The following is a 19,607-nucleotide window of genomic DNA, read 5'->3' on the forward strand; positions in this document are numbered from 1 at the left end:
AGAGGAGATTTTGGAGGAGAGTCCAAGTGAGAAACTATTGGTGGCTGTGATGGATGGTGGTGACATGGAGGTGTACACCAAAGCATATGAAATATTCAACCCTGTGTTTGATCTTGTAGCTTTGTTAGACCATTTGAAAGACTTCTTGGCAGAAGAATTCAAAGAGTTTGAAGAGGCAGTTGAAGGCAAGTGTTTGGTTTTAGATGGGAAGGCTTATTGTCATCTAACCGAATATACTACAAACTCAATTGAGAAGAGCAAAGTAACAAGGAGGTTTGGAAGATTTTCTAAGAAGACTTCCTTTGTTTGTCCACCTACCATTTCTTGTCAATTACATTTAAAACCTTGTAACCTTGTTCCAAAAGAAGTTGCTTTTCTTTTCTTTTTGTTCCTTAAAGTTGACATGCAAGGCAAAGTTGATGAAGTGAAAGATACAGATGAGGCAATAAATAAAAATGTTTCCACAGTTTTGCAGCTTGAGAAAAGTGAAATTCTAGAAGAGGAGGAAGTTGATGTTGCAGCTGAGGAGCAGGAGAGTGCAAATGTATCCTCTCCATCATATCCAGTGTCTGCTTAATATGAGGGAGGACTACTGTATCGCAACCATTTCTGAAGCTTCTGAGGTGGCCAAAGATTTTATTGACACAGAAGAAGAGTCAAAAGAGGAGTTTTTGGCACTTGATCTTCATACATCCAATAAAGATTTTTTGCCTGCTTCTGATGCACTTGCTCTATGCATGAGAGAGTGGAAGAGGAAAAACCTTTCCTCAAAGATGAGGATTTTGAGAAGAGGCTTGTTGAGCTTGGCATCCAATCTTTTGGCAGAGACTTTAAGCTGAAAAAAATTGGAAAGGAAGTTGACATAAGAGAGATGACCGGATCATGCAATCTCCTTCAAGAAAAAGTCATTGCCGAAGATGAATTGCAAAAGGTGATCTCCCTACTGAAATCTTTCTTTTTTTTCAAGTTAGTTTTAATTACTCATTGTCTTGTTTTGCAGATTGAACTCCTTGACAAAGACAATTTTCTTGGGAGAGCTAAAGGCTCGAGAGGGAAAGCAATAGAGGGCTCTTCAAGAAGGGATGCCTCCTCTCTCATGCACTACATGCCTACATTGGATAGTGCCACCTTCTGTGCTTTCCACATGCAGTATTCTGAAGATCCTGAGTTGCCAATGTTTGCACTGAAGATATTGTCACGGTTTTTAGGGTACACTCCCCTTCAAATCAATGCAAACAAGATCATGCTACTTTAGAGAGCAGCAACACTTCGAATGTTTGGATATGCTGCAGGATTCAATGTCTCAAGAGCAGGATACTTTCTTTGCTACTCTAGCTATGCAGCAGCAGTTGAGGAGACAAATGTCAACCTTCTTGGGGGCTGAAAGTTTTTGAGATATAGGGGTGACATGCCCAGAGATATAAAAAAAATCAAAAACTGATGTAAATTTGACAATTTTTTGCACCAAAATATCTTTTTTGAATTTGAATCTCTTTAGAAAGATTCAGTACAAAGTTTCAAAGTGAAGCATTAATCTCAGATCTGTGGTTGAGCAGCATGGTTGTTTGATCTCATCCGTTGTAATTGCCTCCTATAGAACCAATTGAATAATTCCTTTAGTGCATTGCTCCTTCTTTGTCCACCTCCCTTTCTCGTACATTTGAAAAAAGAAGTCCTCGCTTGATAGTGAGATTTTCCCTGAGTATTCCATGTTGCAAGGGGTTCTTGTTTTGCAAAATATGGTCCATGCAGGTATAGAATATGCTAAAAATAAAAAAAAAGTTAGTTGAACTCAATAGGATGCAAAGTAAAATACTATCCAGACTTTAGAAAGTAATTGAATACTCACCAAGTAATATGTGATGTCTTTTGCTCCCCAAGCATCTGTAATAGCAGTTATTAAAAGCTTTATTGTCTTTTTAAAGTCATCTGTATAAGTAGCAGAGCTAACTTGTTGTCTCAAAACTTTCAAAAAATTGTCGAGCTTCTTCCACACTTCCATGCGTTTGTTGGTTACATCTGGTCTACTTTTGACATTGGTTGTTATAACACAAAGATCCTTCCAGCAGTTCCACATAGCATCAACTTGTTTGTTGTTATGGTTACTCAAAAATCTTCTGGCTTTTGCTCCACCCATTGAAACATCTTGCAAAACATCACCGGTTCCTTTTGAAAGAGTGGGATCTTTTTTTAGATGCACTTTGACCACTATGAAAACCCATTTGAGAGAGCAAAGCCTCGCATTTTTCTATGCACTCGTCTACAAGTTTAGTTGGCTTAATAGAATATGCATAGTTAAGATGGAGTCGAAGCAATTTGTCCAAGATTCTAATCTCTGCATGCATTGTGCATATATGTACATTTTTTAAATCTATTGTTAGAATTGGATCCCAAATCATAGAAGACGATGGGTAGTCGATGACGTTAACACTATTCCTCGATGGTGCTTTTCCAACCTCGTGTTCTGCAAGCCATCCTTTTGTTCCAGTGCTTGCCATGCAATATAGACATGGATACTTGGTATTGGCACCTCCACATACACCAAACATGCACTTTAATGCTTTTAGGTCGGCACTCAAGTGCCATTCTACAAAAAAGTCACCCATGCCATCTACACAGAGTTTTTCACGTGCATTTTGGTCCTGTATAACAGAAGGGATATCGGTCTGCAAAAACAGCCATTTCAATGTATCGTGATTTTCTACTGGTATTGAGCTGCTCCGATCCACCAAAGTTTCATTTCTGATTGAGTTTTGTGGTATGGGGAATCAAGCTTACCCTGGCTATAGTCCAATGCTCTATTCATAAGGGATATGGATACTCTTTCCATTTTTTGACATTTTTGAATTTGAGCTTCATCCAATTTCAGAACAAATATAAGTTTTCCTTCACAATCTACTTCTTGCATATTATAGTATCTCACCATAGCAGATTGAACATTTTTTATACTCATCCAAATGTTATTAAAAACATTATACTCAAAAGAAGATATTTTTTTTTCTGTTTTTCATATGGCATCGTTCCTTCTATATGATAGTACTCTCCAAAATGTTCGGGTATTTCTTCGTTTAATAGAGTCCTAACTTTCCCAACATTATGAGGCCTAGGCAACCCAAAAGCTTCAATCTTGTAATACTTTAAAACCTATAACATTTCATTTCATTTCATTTCTCTCTCTCTCTCTCTCTCTCTCTCTCTCTCTCTCTCTAATTGAGAGCTCTCTCCCCCACCACCACCGTTGGCCTCCCCCCAGGAGCGAGGGGCCACCGTGTGGGGAGGCGTTAGCCTCAACTGTGCCCCTGGAATCCCATTAAACAGCAGTTCTGGCTCATTTTTTCCCTCTCGCTACACAGCACTTGTAACCTTTTTTGGTTCCCCCCCCCCCCCCCCCCCCCCCCCCCCCCCCCCCCGCGGAAACAAACTATGTCAAAATGTGGAAACCCCCAAAAGATCAAATTTTGATATATTTTGGATACATCTTTTTTTTCCTTTGTTGGAGGGGAGAAAGTTTTTTTGTTTTTTATTTGTCTTTTGTTTTGGTCGGGGGGGGGGGGGGGGGGGGGGGGGGGGGGGGGAGGGAGGGTGGTGGGTGGGCTGGGGGGAGGCAGGGTTTGGGGTCAACAGCCAACTAACTTACTAAGACACTAGGCTGCAGCCAAGGTTGGGTCTGCCCATTCACATTCTGGTGGCTTGCCTGTTATTATTCTTTAACATGGTCCTTCTATTCTTGCAGGTTTTACATTATGAGGTTGGAGAAGAGACCATTAAAATTTAGCAATATCACACATCATGCAAATGTATCACAATGCTTGGGTTCTGTTGGTGCTCTTCCATGGTATATTGGAGTGGCCATGCCGAGTATCGTTAGAGATGACAAAAGTCGAGATTATGAAGTCGTGGAAAATTCTGTCCAATCCAAAGTTGGACACTATTACGTTCCTCCTTCTCCAATGGAAGTCAAGGTGTTTCGTGTTGAAGGGCCTCACTTTCTGAAGTTTCATGTGGGCACCTGGCATGCTGGTCCTCTGTTTAAAGAACAGACAATGGACTTCTATAACCTGGAGCTGTCAGACACCAATGTCAGTATTTTCTGTTTGTTTTAATTTATATTAGCTTAAAAGTATTTCTGCGGTTGTTGCGCTTTCTTGGCTGCATGTTATTTAAATTTATTATAGGACTTTTGTTCATGTATCTCATTCTTTTTTTCATGAAGGCCTGCATGGGATAGGTGATAATATCTCTTGTTCATGAATGGTTTGGGGGTGCTGTAGCATAAAGCCGTGGCTCATTCCAATGTGGTAACCTCATGAATTAGCTGTCGGGGATTTGGTCGCAGGCATGGTGCTGACAAGGAAGAAATCTGTTGTACTCTCTTGTTAGGTTGCTTGGTGTACAGTTATATCTTAGAGTTCTTTACTGCACCCTAAGAACAGAGAGAGCTCTTGGGAAGACCATAGAGCTGGAGGCCAGAAGGCAGGTGAAGACTCTCACACTCCCCAAGCGGCGAGCTTTCAAGGATGCAGAGGAGCTTGAGCTTTAGCACTATTCATGTGCATTGATAGTGTGATAGCATGGCGGTCATGAATCTAGAACAAGAAGAGCCACAAGGATCACTATTTTCTCAATTGTGTAGGTACAAATCAAAAGAGTGATTAAGAGGTGTTTTTCACATGAGGTTTTCCACAGAGAATATATATAAGAAGATACACATTCTCCAAGGTATCTCAACACACAAAAGATAAGTGATCTGAGAGAATAATCACACTTCCCGTTACAAGACAGAGTATAGAAGTTAGCCATGCTAAGGAAATCGGTCCTCCCAAAAGGAGTAATGTATCTGCCTTCTAGGTTCAAAATGAATAGTGCAGGGACACAGCTACAAAATGGCTACTTGCATTTTTCTGAGACAACAGAAGATGTTTACGTTGGTGGTCATTGATTGCAAAATTATGACAGAAGATACAGCTAGCCATGTGAAAAATGTAACAAAACAGATCCATATGGTCTAACTGGCTGGGTGTGACCATAAGTTTGTCTAGTCGCCTCTTGATTACCTCATGTATGATGTCAGAAGCTCTCCTGTATTGCTGCATACGAGGAGGTATAGAGGTATGATATCATCAGGTCCCCTCTATGCCTATAAGCATAATTACATCATTTATGATGTCAGAAGTTCTCCCCTATGCCTCTATAACAGTCACTATTGTACGTTCATTTTGATGGTTATGCAGTGTTTTCTTTCGTGTAATAAATGGTTCTTTTGAGTGCCCCATTTGATTGCTAAAATTATAATTTGATTATTGACTTCTTGCGCTCTTTGCTACATCTTTCATTCTTTAGCATCTCTTCATTCAATGGCTCTTTTATGAGTTTGTGTGCTGTTTAATTGAGGGAGGCGCCAAAATGCAATTGTACGTGGTGTGGAGATGCATAAATGACAATTTCCAAGCAGGCAAGAAATGAAACCCTCCATATGCGATCTCATAAACTATGCTTTTGAGCACAACCAAAAGCATGAAACAGAAAAGAAGCATTTGTTTATTAGCCCTTGTCCTTGGGCTTGCCCACATGCGCACAAGGTCTAGCGTTTAGTTCTCTTGGGTGGGTTTTTGCACAGGCTTTGTCTCTTGGTGTTCGGTTTGGTGGCTGTTACAGTTCTCGGGTTTACTTTTGAGGGGGAAGGTGAGGATCCTGTTTTCCTGCTGACGGATCTTGGCTACTGGTGGGGCACATTGGATATATTACCAGATACTATACATGCTTATTAAGTCACAGCTGATTTTGTTACTGTGGTTGGAGGCACCTTTGGACGATTTGGAAGGCTAAATGCTTGCATGTTATTGGTGGTCCGCCTGCAATTGTTGTGGATACACTAGTGGTATCTGGACAGAGCTAGTTCACACACTTTGCAGTCAGTGGATACTTCAATCGGCTCCTCCAAGACAGCCAAGGAGTGCTGCCACGATTTCTTGAGACTGTGGGCACACACCATTACGTTCTCTACAGTGTCACAGGGCCCGATTATCTGGCATTATTCTCCATCGCTCATGGTTCATTCTCTATAGACTATGACTCCTACAGACTACCCTGAGCTTACGTTCTTTACAATGTCACAGGGCACGATTATCTGGCACTATTCTCCACCGCTCATGGTTCATTCTCTATAGACTATGACTCCTACAGACTGCCCTGAGCTTGGAGTCCTTGTACATATGTTTTGATTTGTATGGCTCCTCAATGACATGCTGACCCAAGCATCCTCAAGGACCCACAGTACTTAGTACTATAGACTTGTTTCCTAAGAAAACAGGCAGCATTGTTTAGAGAGAGAATGAGGTTTATAGAGAGAAAATTAGTTGATGACAAACCCTTGTCAATACAGCCTATGGTGCCCCTTCCTATGCACGCGACCTTTTGCTAGGGGCTCCTTGCTGTGCACGACTCCCCTCTTGCCATGGCTGCGGATAGAGATGCATCTCATCCATGCTTACGAGTTCTCCACAAGGATCCAACTTGCACACATGATGTGACACAAGCCATGACATAAGCCAAACAGCAACATAAGGGATATACATCTCATTCACCTCCCGGCTGTAGAGCCTAACTGGCTCACCTGAGCCTGGGTACTCCGGCCTAGTGTCCCTGTCACCAAGAGGTCTATATTTCCTGTTGCTTTCTTTAAATATGTACTACATATTTGTATTTATTTTATTTTTACTTGTTTTCCCCAAAATCCTTGAAAAGGTGCAAGTGGACATTGCATGGCGAGTGTGAAACGGCTGTGGGCGAACGGGTTTCTCACATCGGGAATCTAGGTCGGTCAATCTGGGACTATTCGAGACTCGAGATAATTGCTAATTCCCCGCAGGTACGCACAGTGCCATCACGAAAGATTGCAAATTTGGAGAGTTATCTCGCATGAAAACTCGTCCAAATCACATGGGGACTATCCCATTGCTTGCAGAAGCTCTTGGGACACGCATAGACGTGCTCGCTCCGCTCAAAACAATCCAAAACAGAGAATTACAGCCTACTGTGTTTTTCTGCAGGTTTAGGGTTTTGCACCTAAACTACAAATTGGTGGTCTACCCTACTGATACAGAGGGAAGCACCAATGAGGTGGCTACAGTTCAAGCAAATTTTTACCTCTTCATGGCTCACTCAAGAGTACGAATGTGACGTAATCACCGCTTGGAATCATCTGCAGATGACCAAGGAAGACACATTGGACATCTACTATCAGAGATTCTGGGATACTTTTCTACCGGCCTCTTCTTTTAAAAATATCACCTCTAAGCAGCAGGTTGATCGATTTTGCTGTGGTCTACCCAAAGAGATACGGGACTTTTGTTTGCTACAGAAGTCCGAGTCATTGCAACAACTAATGGGGCATGCCAAACAAGGGTTTGCAATGTACCCGCGTACCCTTACGTATCCCGTTGGTCAACTTTAGATAGTGCGGACCGGACCGAATCCGAACAACGGTAACAGAAGAAGGGGAAAGCTTCATAAAAAGAAACCTCCAGGCCCTTAGTTGTCTGCATAGCAGCAAGCTGAGTACTTGAAGGAGGGGAAGTGTTACGATTGTGAAGAAGAGGGGCATGTGTTGCCTCGGTGTCCCAACAAGGCACCCAAAGGACAGCTAGAGGACAAGCCAAGGAGTTCCAGAGCAGCAAAAGCGCGTGCAAGGAAAGGGAAGACGAAAGCGGACTGGTGCCAGACTTTGTGGGGACCGAGCGTGATCAGATGGACGAGAGTACAGCACTTTGCAAAGTGTGGGGCAAAGTGCGAGACCTCGGAGCCCTTATTTTCTTCGATGGAGGAGCCAAGGCCAACTTCATCTCAACCGAATTGACGGCTCGACTTGTTTAGTGTTCGCAGTTGTTTAGTATGCCAAAAGGTCAAGTTTGATAGGCATAAGGCACCAGGCCTTCTACAGCCTCTACCCATACCTTCCCGACCATGGAAAAGCATAGCAATGGGACTTTATTTTTTACCTACCCAAGACTCAGAGTCCGCATGATGACATTGATAGATTCGGTAAGTAGGCTTACTTCGTTCCGGTAAAGAAGATAGTTAAGCCTAATCATTTGGCAAAACTGTTTGTCTCGCAGATTTTCCGATTACATGATATGCCCGAGTTTATTGTTTCGGATAGAGATCCCCAATTCACAAGTTTCTTTTAGAGGGCAATTTGGGAGAACATTGGCACGTGGTTGCAGTTCTCATCCTCGTTCCACCCACAGAATGACGGACGATCTGAGATAGCCAATTCAGTGGTTTTGGACTTGTTGAAGTCATATATTTTGGATCAAAAAGTTCAATGGGAAAAGTATTTGCCCTTGGTGAAGTTCGTCTACAACAACACAGTTTATACGTCTACAGGGAAGGCATCATTTGAGGTAATCTAGGGTGCTAAGAAGGTTATACTTTTTCTAAGCACCAAAGATAAGATTTTTGAAGCAGATCAATACACTTGAGGTCTGGACACTGCTTTTGCTAAGGTGTGTGAGGCTCTTGAGAAGTCTCAAGCACGGCAGAAGAATGCAGCGAACAAGCATCGACGTGACTTGCAGCTGAAGGAGAATGATTGGGTTCTTATATGGTTTGAGAAGGCACGCCTACGGAATGAAAGAGTAATGAGTGGCTTTTTTCAAAGCTAAGTATGCGATACTATGGCCCTCTCCAGATGCAAGAGAAGGTCAATGATATATTTTTTTCAGATTGAAGTTACTAGATACTTGGAAGATTTACGATGCATTTCATGTGACTCTGTTAAAACCTTTCAAAGGTAAGGTGCCAGTGGACAGGGAGCCTGAGGAGCAACCTGAAGTGGAAGAGACCAAGGAGATTTTCGTTCTAGAACAGATATTGGCTCACAAGGAAAGGAAAGTGAAAGGTAAAGTGATACAATGTTTCTTAGTCAAGTTTAAGAACTATCCGGCGTTGGATGCGAAGTGGATAAGGAGGAGGACCTAGCAAATACTCCTCATATTTTAGAATAGTACCTTGAGGCCTTTGGTCCTAGCTTCGACTATTCCTAGAGTTCCGATGATCAGCGGTTGAACCTGATGCAGCAGGGACTGCACAAGAGGGGAGTTACTCCGCTTCGTTGTCATAGAATACCCAGATGGAATAAAGTCACCGATTTCCTTTGTGATTTCAAGGGTATTGATGGGCTAGCAATATTCTGTTGTATGACTTTATGAAAAGATACCTAGATGGAATAAAGTCACCGATTTCCTTTGTGATTTCAAGGGTATTGATGGGCTTGCAATATTCTGTTGTACTTCGAAGTGGGAATTTCTAAAATGAATCTGTTATATGTGCTCTCTCATGTGTGCATTGTTTGAGTGCATGTTTGAAAGACGAATTGAATGCAACATTTCGGTCTTGTTCAGCAGAGAGGTGATGTGGATATGATAGTAACAAGGTTTAATTATTCAAGGCATCCGTGAGAGATTGGTGAGATCTGGATATGATTGCTAAATACGTTACAATAGATCAAGATTCTCATCCAAGATCTCGACGGGGATAATGATGTGAATGTGATTTGAATGTTCAGTGACTGTCGTCTTTGTGCAAGTGCTAGATATGCGTTGATACTTAGAGTCGGTGTCTACTGAACTAGTTTCTGGCTTATGTTGGTTTTCCAGGCATGATTGAGGGCGATTACAATTCTTTCAAGAGGGGGGTATGTCACAAAATTATGACGTGGCATGGCCGCTTGGACGTACTCCGGATAGAGGGAGGTTCAAACCCTAGTGAAAGATAGAGATAAAATTATAGCAATTTGCAGAACCAATTCCGAGAGGCCAAAAATGAAAGATTCAATTTTATGAGTTGTTCCAACTTATAGGGTCCCGTCCGATGGGGCTCAGGGGACACAAAAACCTTAAAATAAAGCAAGGACCCCAATTGCCGTCGAATTGCTGACGTGGCAACACTGTACAAACATCTCGCAATTTGGGCTGGCTGCTGACGTGGCACCTGTAAGGATTTCCACGATTTGCGTTGGCAGCTTTTAGCACTAGGCTTTGGGACCACATGATTTTAGACTTGAAGCTTTTCATGTTCATTTCTTTTGGAAGGCCGAGGGCCTATAAATAAAGTGCAAGGGCTTCTCTCTTGCTAGTTGTACATTGTGGAGTGCGCAAAGATGAGGACCCTCAGACATTGTACTTTATGAAGTATCAATAATAGAGAAATGTTGAAAGGGGCGCGAGTCTTTGGGGCCAATCTCTCTGGACGCGGAACTTTGCGGTGTCGTGTCGTCTCTCTCTCTCTCTCTCAGTTTTGTTCAGTTTGTTGAGTTCTTTTTAGTTTCTCTCCCGTGTGTTGCATCAGATTCTCGGGCTTGGGGTGCCCAAGTCTATTACAGTGTTCATGGCAACATTTGATCTCTATGAGTTTCTTGTCATGCCATTTGGTCTCACAAATGCTCCTGCCTTGTTCATTAGGATGATGGACAGAATATTTAGACCCCATAGAAACTTTGTGGGTACATTCTTTGATGACATGATTGTCTATTCAAAGTCTAAAGAGGAGCATAGGGATCACTTTACCGAAGTTTTCAATGAGCTACGCAAAAACATGCTACTCATTAATGCGAAGAAGAGTGAATTCTTTTTGGAAGAGATTCACTTCCTTGGGCACATAGGTTCATCCGAAAATTTGCTGAGATTGCTTCTCCACTCCATGCACTACAAGGGAAAGGAGTTACTTCCGAGTGGACAGCCAAGGAAATTCTAGCCTTCAAAAACTTGAAAGAAGAGCTGACTCGAGATCTGGTAATCATTTTTCCAGATCTTCGAAACCTTCTGTGGCTCAATGTGATGCATGTGGCCACAACCTTGGTGCAATTCTAATGCAAAATGGCCGAGTAGTCGCATATGAGAGCATAATTCTTTTTCAGGACGAAATTGGAAACACTTCTGCGAGGGGATGATTTTGTTGTCCAAAGAGATATTCAAACCTTGCGATACTTTCTCACACAAACGAAGTTGTCTGAGAAACACATGCGATGGGTCAAACATATTGTCTATGTTCTATTTTTGATTGTGCATGTGGAAGTGAAAAAGAATGTGGTGGTTGATGCATTGTCACGAAAGCCCCAAATTTTGGCAGTGTCAATTCCGTAGCATTGTAAACTAGACGAAATGAAGACACAATGTGTTGAAGATTCAGAGTTTGTAAGGATTTATGATCAACTTTTTGATGGGCAACATCATGAACAATAAATGCGTAAGAATGACTTTCTCATGATTCTTGGAAAGTTATGCGTTACTAAATAGTTGCGGCCAAAGGTTTTGATGGAAAGTCTTGCTCCACCATATGCTGGGCATCGTGGAATTGATGTGACAGTGAAAGGGGTTGAGGCAGCTTTACATCAAGATGTTGACACATTTGTAAGATCATGAGTAGTATGCCAAAAAGTCAAATTTGACAGACAAAAGCAATTAGGATTGTTGCACCCATTGCCGATCCCTGATGGGCCGTGGGAAAGCATAGCGATGGACTTTATTTTTGATCTTCTAAGAATGCAAATAGGCAATGATGGGATTTGGACTATCATTTGTAGGTTCAGGCCCATTGCATTCTTGTTAGGAAGAAAATGAACATAGGGTCAAGATATTCATGAGCAATATCTTTAAGTATCACGGGATGCCTCAGTCAATTGTAAGTGACAGGGATCCACGTATGACGAGTCTTTTTTGGAAGGCATTGTTTGAGAACATGGGCACTACGATAAAGTTCTCATCTTTGTTTCATCCACAAACTGATGGACAGTCAGAAGAGGCAAATTTTACCGTGAAATGTTATGTGTCAGAGCACAAGGCAACTTGGAAACGCCATCTTCCATTGGTTGAATATGCTTACAATAACATTGTGCATACATGAACAAGCAAGGCACCATTTGGATAGTGGAAGGAGGGAAGAAAGTCCCACCCATTTTGCAAACTAAGGACAAGATATTTGATGCAGACAAGTATGTGCAAGACATGGATGAAACATACAGAAAGACAAAAGATTGCTCTTGAGAAGACTCAGGGTAAGCAAAAGAGAGCTGCTGATTGTCACCGTCGTGAACTTGTATTTTTTGTTGGTGATTGTGTACTTTTGCGCGTTCAAAAGGTGAGGTTAGAGAAAAGTAAAGACAAGGAACGTTTGTTTCCAAAGTTCAGTATGCGATATTATGGCCCTTTTCAGATCTCGGAAAAGATCAGTGACGTAGCTTATAGGTTGAAGCTACCAGAAGGCTGGAAAATACATAATGCTTTTCATGTCAGCCTTCTAAGGCCCTTTGTTGGTGATGTGCTAGAGAATATGCTTGATGCAGAACAGCCCGAAGTGGAAGAATTGGATGAGATTCTTATTCCTGAAGAGATATTGGCACATAAGGAAAGGAAGGTTAGAGGAAAGGTTGCAAGGCACTACTTGGTGACGTTCAAGAACTATCTATCGCTGGATGCCAAATGGATGGAAGAGTCTAAATTGGTTGATTCACCTCAGTTGCTGCAAGTGTATCTTGAAGCCTTTTAGATGGAACCCACAGTGACTTGATGTAGCTCTATGGAGCAATGTGAGAGTATGGTTCGTGATGCTCAAAGGAGTAGTTAAGCAATCGTATCTATTCTTTCATACAAAATTTAGATAGAGAAGTTTGTACTTGAGAGTACACTAGAAAACTTCTATGCTTGATATAGCCAGGCTGGTAGGATTGTTTAATCGTCCAATGCTACATTTCCGGGAGCATGTATATTTTTGATTCCCATCATATAATAAATGTGATATCAAGAGATATCAACATGTATTATTAGCATGCAAACGAGGTCGCTTGTAGTATTTCAAGGGTGGGGTATGTCACTAGGAGGTGTATTTTTCTTGCTGCCTTCTTTAAATATGTACTACATATTTTTGTTTATTTTATTTTTACTTGTTTCCTCGAAACCCTTGAAAAGGTGCAAGTGTGGACATTGCACGGCCAGTGTGAAACGGCTACGGCCGAACGGGTTTCTCACATCGGGAATCTAGGTCGGTCAGTCTGGGACGGGTTGGGCTAGTTAGCACTAAATTTTGGTGAGTATGGAAGCCTGTGTGGGCCAAATGGAATTTGGGCCACTCGGCAAGTCACAACTTTATAAGTTAGTGGGTACTAGGAAATGAAACCAATGGGGCATACTAGACACATGGCAGTAGGAGAGCAACCTGCAAGCCAACTCACACTCTAGAAGACTCATCCCAGCTGGGGGGCGCCCAAATATGAGAGAGGAGGCTGATTTTTAGTTTTAAAGTGGATTAGGGTTTTCCAAGTTTTAAAGCTTTAATGGAAAGCTTGCCTTCTCCCTTGTCTCATACATCGCGATGATTTACTCTCATGCATCTCTCTCCCCCCTTTGCACATATGGTAATGCCCCACTAGTTGGGCTACTCGGATAATTGCTAATCCCCCACAGGTGCCCACAGTTCCATCGCGAAAGATAGCGAATTTGGAGAGTTTTCTTGCGTGAAAACTCGTCCAAATCACAGGGGGGACTATCCCATTTCTTGCAGGAGCTCTTGGGACACGCGTAGATGTGTTCGCTCCGCTCAAAACGATCGAAAACAGAGAATTACAGCCGGTTGTGTTTTTCTGCAGGTTTAGGGTTTCGCAACTAAATTACAAATTGACACCAAGGAAATTCTGGGAAGCCTTTGGGTGGTCATTCAGGAGTTTGGGCACCTATTAGTGACCCAACAAAATTACAGCATGCTGAATTTCGACTACAGCTCACCGGAAAGCTATTAAAATGTAAGGAAATCTGTCCTAGAGGTGTACTTTTGACCTATAGGGGTTTTGGCTCCGTTATGTTGCCGAAATCAGGTCGGAAACCTGTGATTACAGCCCTTGACAGGTTTGGACAGCTTGGTGAGAGTTTGATCTAAGGGTTCGGATTGTCTACTTTCAATTTAATAAAGAAATACAGAAAGGGGCGCCGATCTTTGGGGCATACAGGGTGTGGGTCGTCGTTTGCGTAGTGACGATCTAGTCCCTGGACGCATCTGTGCTCTCTTTTTTTCTCAGTGCTTTGTGTAAAGTTAATAGGTACTTGAATTAGGACCACCCTCTACTGTGTACTGGCCAATTTCAGTCCCACCTCATCCTATATCACTAGCCCACACCCTAGCTTGGGTGTTGAGGCAAGCTCTGCCAGAGGTCTTTAGTCCAAGTGTAGTAATCACACAAGATGGCTTACAAATGATCCTAGGAACCTCCTCTAGTGGAATCCCCTTAGAACCTACCTGACCTCCCTAGGAATGTTGCTAGAAACTTCCTAGAAGTTGCTAAGAAACATGTCTAGACGCTGCTAGGAAATGGTTAAGACACATTATGAGCACAATTGTGGCCTTCCTAGAAGTCACTTGAAGCTGCCAAAAATGGGCAGAAAGCTCTTCCAATCTGGTTCCTCATTGCTGAAGGAAATCTGTCCATTCAGGGCATGTGTCACACCCATTTGCAGGAAGGAGCATCTCAGCCTATAACATCTCAACATGATGCCTATGTGCTAAAAACTGCCTGTTGATGACCCTGTTATTGTCTTTGGCTGCCCCAATCTGATGTACATAACGGCTGGTTATTACTCTCCTTAAGGTCTATGTGACGCCTTGTTCCGGTCACATCTCTCCCTAATACTGCACCCTTTGTGCTGCTCAAATTGAGCCACATATCTTTCCAGTACTGCACCTTGTGTGCTGCCCAAATTGAGCCACATATTTGCCGCAAAGGAGCAGAGAAATGACTGCTTGTGCGGCTTGTTGAAGGTGCCACATAGCAGTGGTGCATTCTCAAGAGGGAATATTCTGGAAGAGGGCTATGACCACCCTAATACTGGCCTAGATGGGTGTTCGTAGCAGCTACTGCCATCGTGCGATGACTGCCCCAAAATAAAGACACTAAAGTGGGCATAGGACATCCCTCAACCAGTCGGTAACCCTCCATTAGGGTTTTTATAACCGGTTAGTACACAATAGAGGGCGGTACTAATTCAATTACCTGTTAATTTCACACAAACGATTGAGAAGAAGAGAGAACACAGATGCGTCAAGCAACTAGAATGTCACTATGCACACAAAGAGCGACACCCCATAGGCCCCTTATTCAATTCAAAGAAAACGACCCGAACACTTAGACCAAACTCTCATCAAGCTGTCTAAACCTGTCAAGGGCAAAAATTGCAGATTTTTGACCCCATTTTGGCAGCATAACAACGCCAAAATCTTTGTAGGTCAAAAGTACAAGCCTACGCATTCCCTTGCATTTTAGAAGCTTCCCAGTGAGCTGTAAGTAAATTTAGCATGCTCTAATTTTCTGTTTTGGTCACTCGCAGGTGCCCAAACTCCTGTATGACCACCCCAAGGCTTCCTTGGTGTTATCTTGCAGTTTAGGTGCGAAACCCTAAACCTGAAAATAAACGCAGCAAGCTATAAATCTCTGTTTTGGATCGTTTTGAGCGGAGCAAACACGTCTATGCGTGTCTCAAGAAGTGTGTGTCTTTCCTAACTGCCTTGGCCCATTGTCAAGAAAGGCTCTAGCGGCCACAATGTTATGAAAGTGTGGCACTCTCTTTATAGTGTTGGAACGTCACGTGCACATGGCTCTTTTGTGGCGTGTGGACATGCTACTACTATGTCTTTGGAGCCAAGGTTTGTCTACAAAATCTAAGGGATTTAGTTCTGACAATCGTGTGAGTCTGTTTGTAGGACGTACAAGTCCACCATGTAGGTATTTCCCGTTTTGGAACCCTCTTGCGTAAATGTTTGTACATATATTTGATGGTGGTTATTACACGCTTGTCATAAGTTGGTGTCACGTGCTGTAAGGTGCAGCGGAAGTGAATGTTGAACTTTGCTCAAGATGAGTGCTCCGAACTATGCTCAAGGTTCTTTTTACTTACGGAAGGGAGAGCCTTCCGTTCCTTTAGTGAGAGAATGCAATGGACACAAACAAAGTGGATGAACACTGTGAATGAAGGTGCATGAGATTGAGAGAGAGAGAAAATGAAATGAAATGTTATATTAACGTCTTCAAAAGGCCAAAATGACCTATGAGACCAATCAGTTACAAAATAGTGAATCTAATACCATGTCTGGGTACAAAAGAACTAGAAAAGAACTAGAAGTGGAACAAAATACTACTACTACTACTACAATCTAAAACTACGTGGGTGTAGCAGCTGATACAATAGGTACCCGGTAAACTGGATGTAACAGTGTGTGAAACAAAGATGGAAGAAATGGTGAGGATCCATCCTCATCTGCACTCTGGATGTCGAGAGAGTATGGCTCGAATCTTCTGTTGTAGTCTCCGTCGATGCTGTGTAGCTCCTCTCCTCAGTCGCGGTCGTCTGTATCTCTGTAGCTCCAATGCTCGGTCGATGAGAGTGCCAGTAGTGGTCGAATGAGTGTGGGACGAGCTCTGCAGTGGTGGCTGCTCCTCTGGCTGTCCCATATCTAGTGAAAAGAAATCTGTAATGTGTCTCTGGGACTGCCTCTCTCTAGCTCTCCCCAGTAAAGTGTCTCTATACCTGTGTAACTCAAGTAGATATAGTCCAAGACATCTCTGATCCTCATAACTCATGACCCTAGATAGAGGACCAAAACCCTCTCTGAATAAGCAGTGGAAACGCCCCCGTATCTCATAGAACACTGTGCAATGACATATGTAGTGCAACTCTGTCTCTGGCTCTCTTTGGCATAATCGGCATATCCTGCTGTCTGCTGGTATCCCTCTGAATCTACCGGTCTCAATCTCGAGCTGATGTGAGGATGTGCGTATCTGACCAATGGCACAACGCAAACCATGAGACATATGTGTGTCCATGTAGCTGGGTCGAATCACAAACCCATCTCCTGTGAGGTGGAGAAGATGCTCTCTATAGAAAGCCATCTTCGTGCTCAACTCCTGATGCGGCTCTATCCATGTCCTCCTGGTGTCGAGCTGGATCAGGTCCTGACGAATGAGTCTAGTGATCTCCACCCGTGTAAGAGACAGCGAGGGTGCCTGAAGAGAATACTGGAAAGGGGGCAACCTGTCCATGGTGAAGCCATGCGTCTGAAACCATGAAGTCATCTGTGCATACCAGCATGAAGTGTCCCCCTGTAGAGCTAACTGTCTGGAAGACTCAAGGGCCAATCTAGCATATCTGTCTCTAGTAGTATCCCATAGGCTGTGCACAAAGGACACTGATCTGGTAAGCGCCTCAATCTCCATGGGGGGGGCAGCTAGCTCTGCTCGAATGATCGCGTGAGGTACGGAGGCCTTGGCTCTAATCAATCGGGAGATCATAGATACCAAGGGCCTCTCCATACTTCTCCAACCATCCTGGCCTACAGAAGGTCCCCATACCTGTACCCCATACATCATAGCTGAGGCTACTAAAGTATCAAAGAGCCATAACTTTGTCCGAGGTTCCTGGAACTGAACCTGCGAACACATCCTCTCCAAGCCTCCCAAGGCCGCATAAGCTCTGGTCAGTCTAGTCTTTGCTGCTCTCCCCAAAGAAAACCTCGGCCCAGTGAAGACTATCCCAAGGTAAGTGTATGCATCTGTATACTCCACAATCTCTTGACCATACGTGAAGGTCGGTGCCGATCTCCTGATCCACTGCGGTGTGGTGTTAAACACCATGACCTTGGTTTTACCAAGGTTTACAGACAATCCACTATCCTCTGCAAAACTGTGTAATGCATCCAACTGTCGCTGCATACCCTCTGGTGAGTCAGAGATCAAGACAATATCATCAGCATATAACAACAATGGGATCCACGTCCCTGCCAGCTGGGCACCTCTATCACCCTCTCTGTCAATGTAATCAGACACCTCATCAACATACATACCAAATAGAGTAGGAGACAATGGGCAACCCTGTTTCACCCCGATAGTGGAGTGAACTAAGTCAGATATCCCCTCTGGGGTGCGTACATGTCCCATCACTGATCTGTATAAAGCCATAATCCCCCAAATCAACACTGTGGGCACCCCCATCTCCTGCAGTCTGCGCATCAGTCGAGCTCTCGGTACCATGTCAAATGCTTTGCGGAAATCCACAAAGCTACAATAAATCCGTCTCCCATGTGACCTGCCCTCCTCAATGATAGCTCTGAGTGTCAGAATATGGTCAAGAGTGGAGAAACCCCTCCTGAAACCTGCCTGTCCCTTTGCCCGTACACCCTCACCCTCTGCCCAGTTACTCAACTGCTGCTCAATAATGGATGCATACAATCGTGCCAGTGTGTGTCCAACCATAATAGTGCGGTAATTTCCAGGCTCTGTAGGATCACCTGCCTTGAATATAGGCACAATAGTAGACAACCTCCAAGTCTCAGGTAATCCCTCACACATGGCATGATTGAACAACACTGCAAGAACCTCCATCAGCATATCCCTAGCATGTATAAAGTGCTCCGCTACTAGACCGTCATGATCGTAAGCCCTCCGGGTCCTCATCCTGTCAATGGCTCTCTTTACCATCTCAGTGGTAAAGAAGGTGCTCGTAGGTGGACATGGCTCTGTAGGATCTGGAAGGGGATCCTGCCCAGGAACCGTATATAACGATGCCGCATACTGGCCCCACACATCAGGAGAAGTAATCACTGGGGGAGGGGAGTGCTCATGGAAGAGTCGCCATGCCTCGCCTGAGTCTCTACTCAAGAACAACTGATACAAGTCTCGCTCCATCTGGGCCAGGTAAGCTCGTTTCTTCTTTCGCACAAGGTGCCGGAAAGCAATCCGCGACTGTCTGTAGGTGATGACTCCTAAATGAAGATCCCTCTGAAGCTGGGCTCTCATCTCTCTGCACTCCTCATCATACCAACTATTCTGGGGCATGCTCCCAGAATGTCGCCTCCGATCCGGTTGAGTGTGTGGGTATGCCTCTGATGCTGCATCATGTAGTGTCTCAGTCAATAAAGTAGTGCACTCCTCTACTGAGAGGCCTGGAGCAACTGTGCATAGAGAGAGATAAGAATACGACATCAGAATGTTGTCAAAACCCTCCTCCGAAGGCCCCACTCTCTATGGCGAGAGCGGTCTACTATTGAGTGCACAAATCTCTACAATGCTTTGGACTTGCCAACGAAGTCGACGACGATGAGGACGACGAGGAGACGGGCTGAAATCTGAAAACGCTAATGGCTGAAATCTGCAAATCTTTATCTGCTGAATTCTGACTCTATGTCGGTGACAATGTCGATGACGACGATGCGACGACAACGCGCTGAAAGTGTAGATGCTGAAATCTGCGTTTTCCGGGCTGAATCTGCAAACTTCGGTGGATCTGACCGTGCGGCAAGGATCTGCTGCAGGAAGGTGAGATCTGCAAGGTTCGGGACTTGTAATGCGGGATCTAACTGCTGAAAACTGAAAACGCTGGTCTATCTGGAGGTTCCGTCGCAATAGATCTGCAAAATGCCGAGGCTGATCTGCAAATCAAAAACGCTAGGGCTGAATGGGGGTGTGTTGCAAAAATGCTAGGCTTCTGCTGGTCCTGCTACCGTCGGGGCTGATCTGCCATGCAAAAACGCCAGGGCTGAGTTGATGCAAAAACGCTAGGCTTACAAATGGCTGA

At 43.7% G+C, this 19,607-nt stretch overlaps 1 protein-coding gene across 2 annotated transcripts in view; it reads left to right on the plus strand.

Annotated features, from left to right (window-relative positions):
• The window catches only part of LOC147444837 (uncharacterized), a 105,164-nt gene that overhangs the window by 60,102 nt on the left and 25,455 nt on the right, over nt 1–19,607 (plus strand). Inside the window, exons 2-3 of one of the 2 annotated variants that reach the window (XM_086527364.1) lie at nt 468–931; nt 1,001–3,328. In XM_086527364.1, coding sequence (XP_086383490.1) covers nt 734–931; nt 1,001–1,255 — 453 coding nt within the window. In that variant the 5' untranslated portion in view covers nt 468–733 and the 3' untranslated portion in view covers nt 1,256–3,328. Of the gene's footprint in view, nt 1–467; nt 932–1,000; nt 3,329–3,733; nt 4,080–19,607 lie in introns of those variants that run through there. The other variant, XM_086527363.1, reaches the window with a different exon arrangement.

The sequence above is a fragment of the Adiantum capillus-veneris genome, chromosome 13 (assembly GCF_014529385.1).
Source record: "Adiantum capillus-veneris isolate H3 chromosome 13, ASM1452938v2, whole genome shotgun sequence".
Taxonomy (NCBI): domain Eukaryota; kingdom Viridiplantae; phylum Streptophyta; class Polypodiopsida; order Polypodiales; family Pteridaceae; genus Adiantum; species Adiantum capillus-veneris.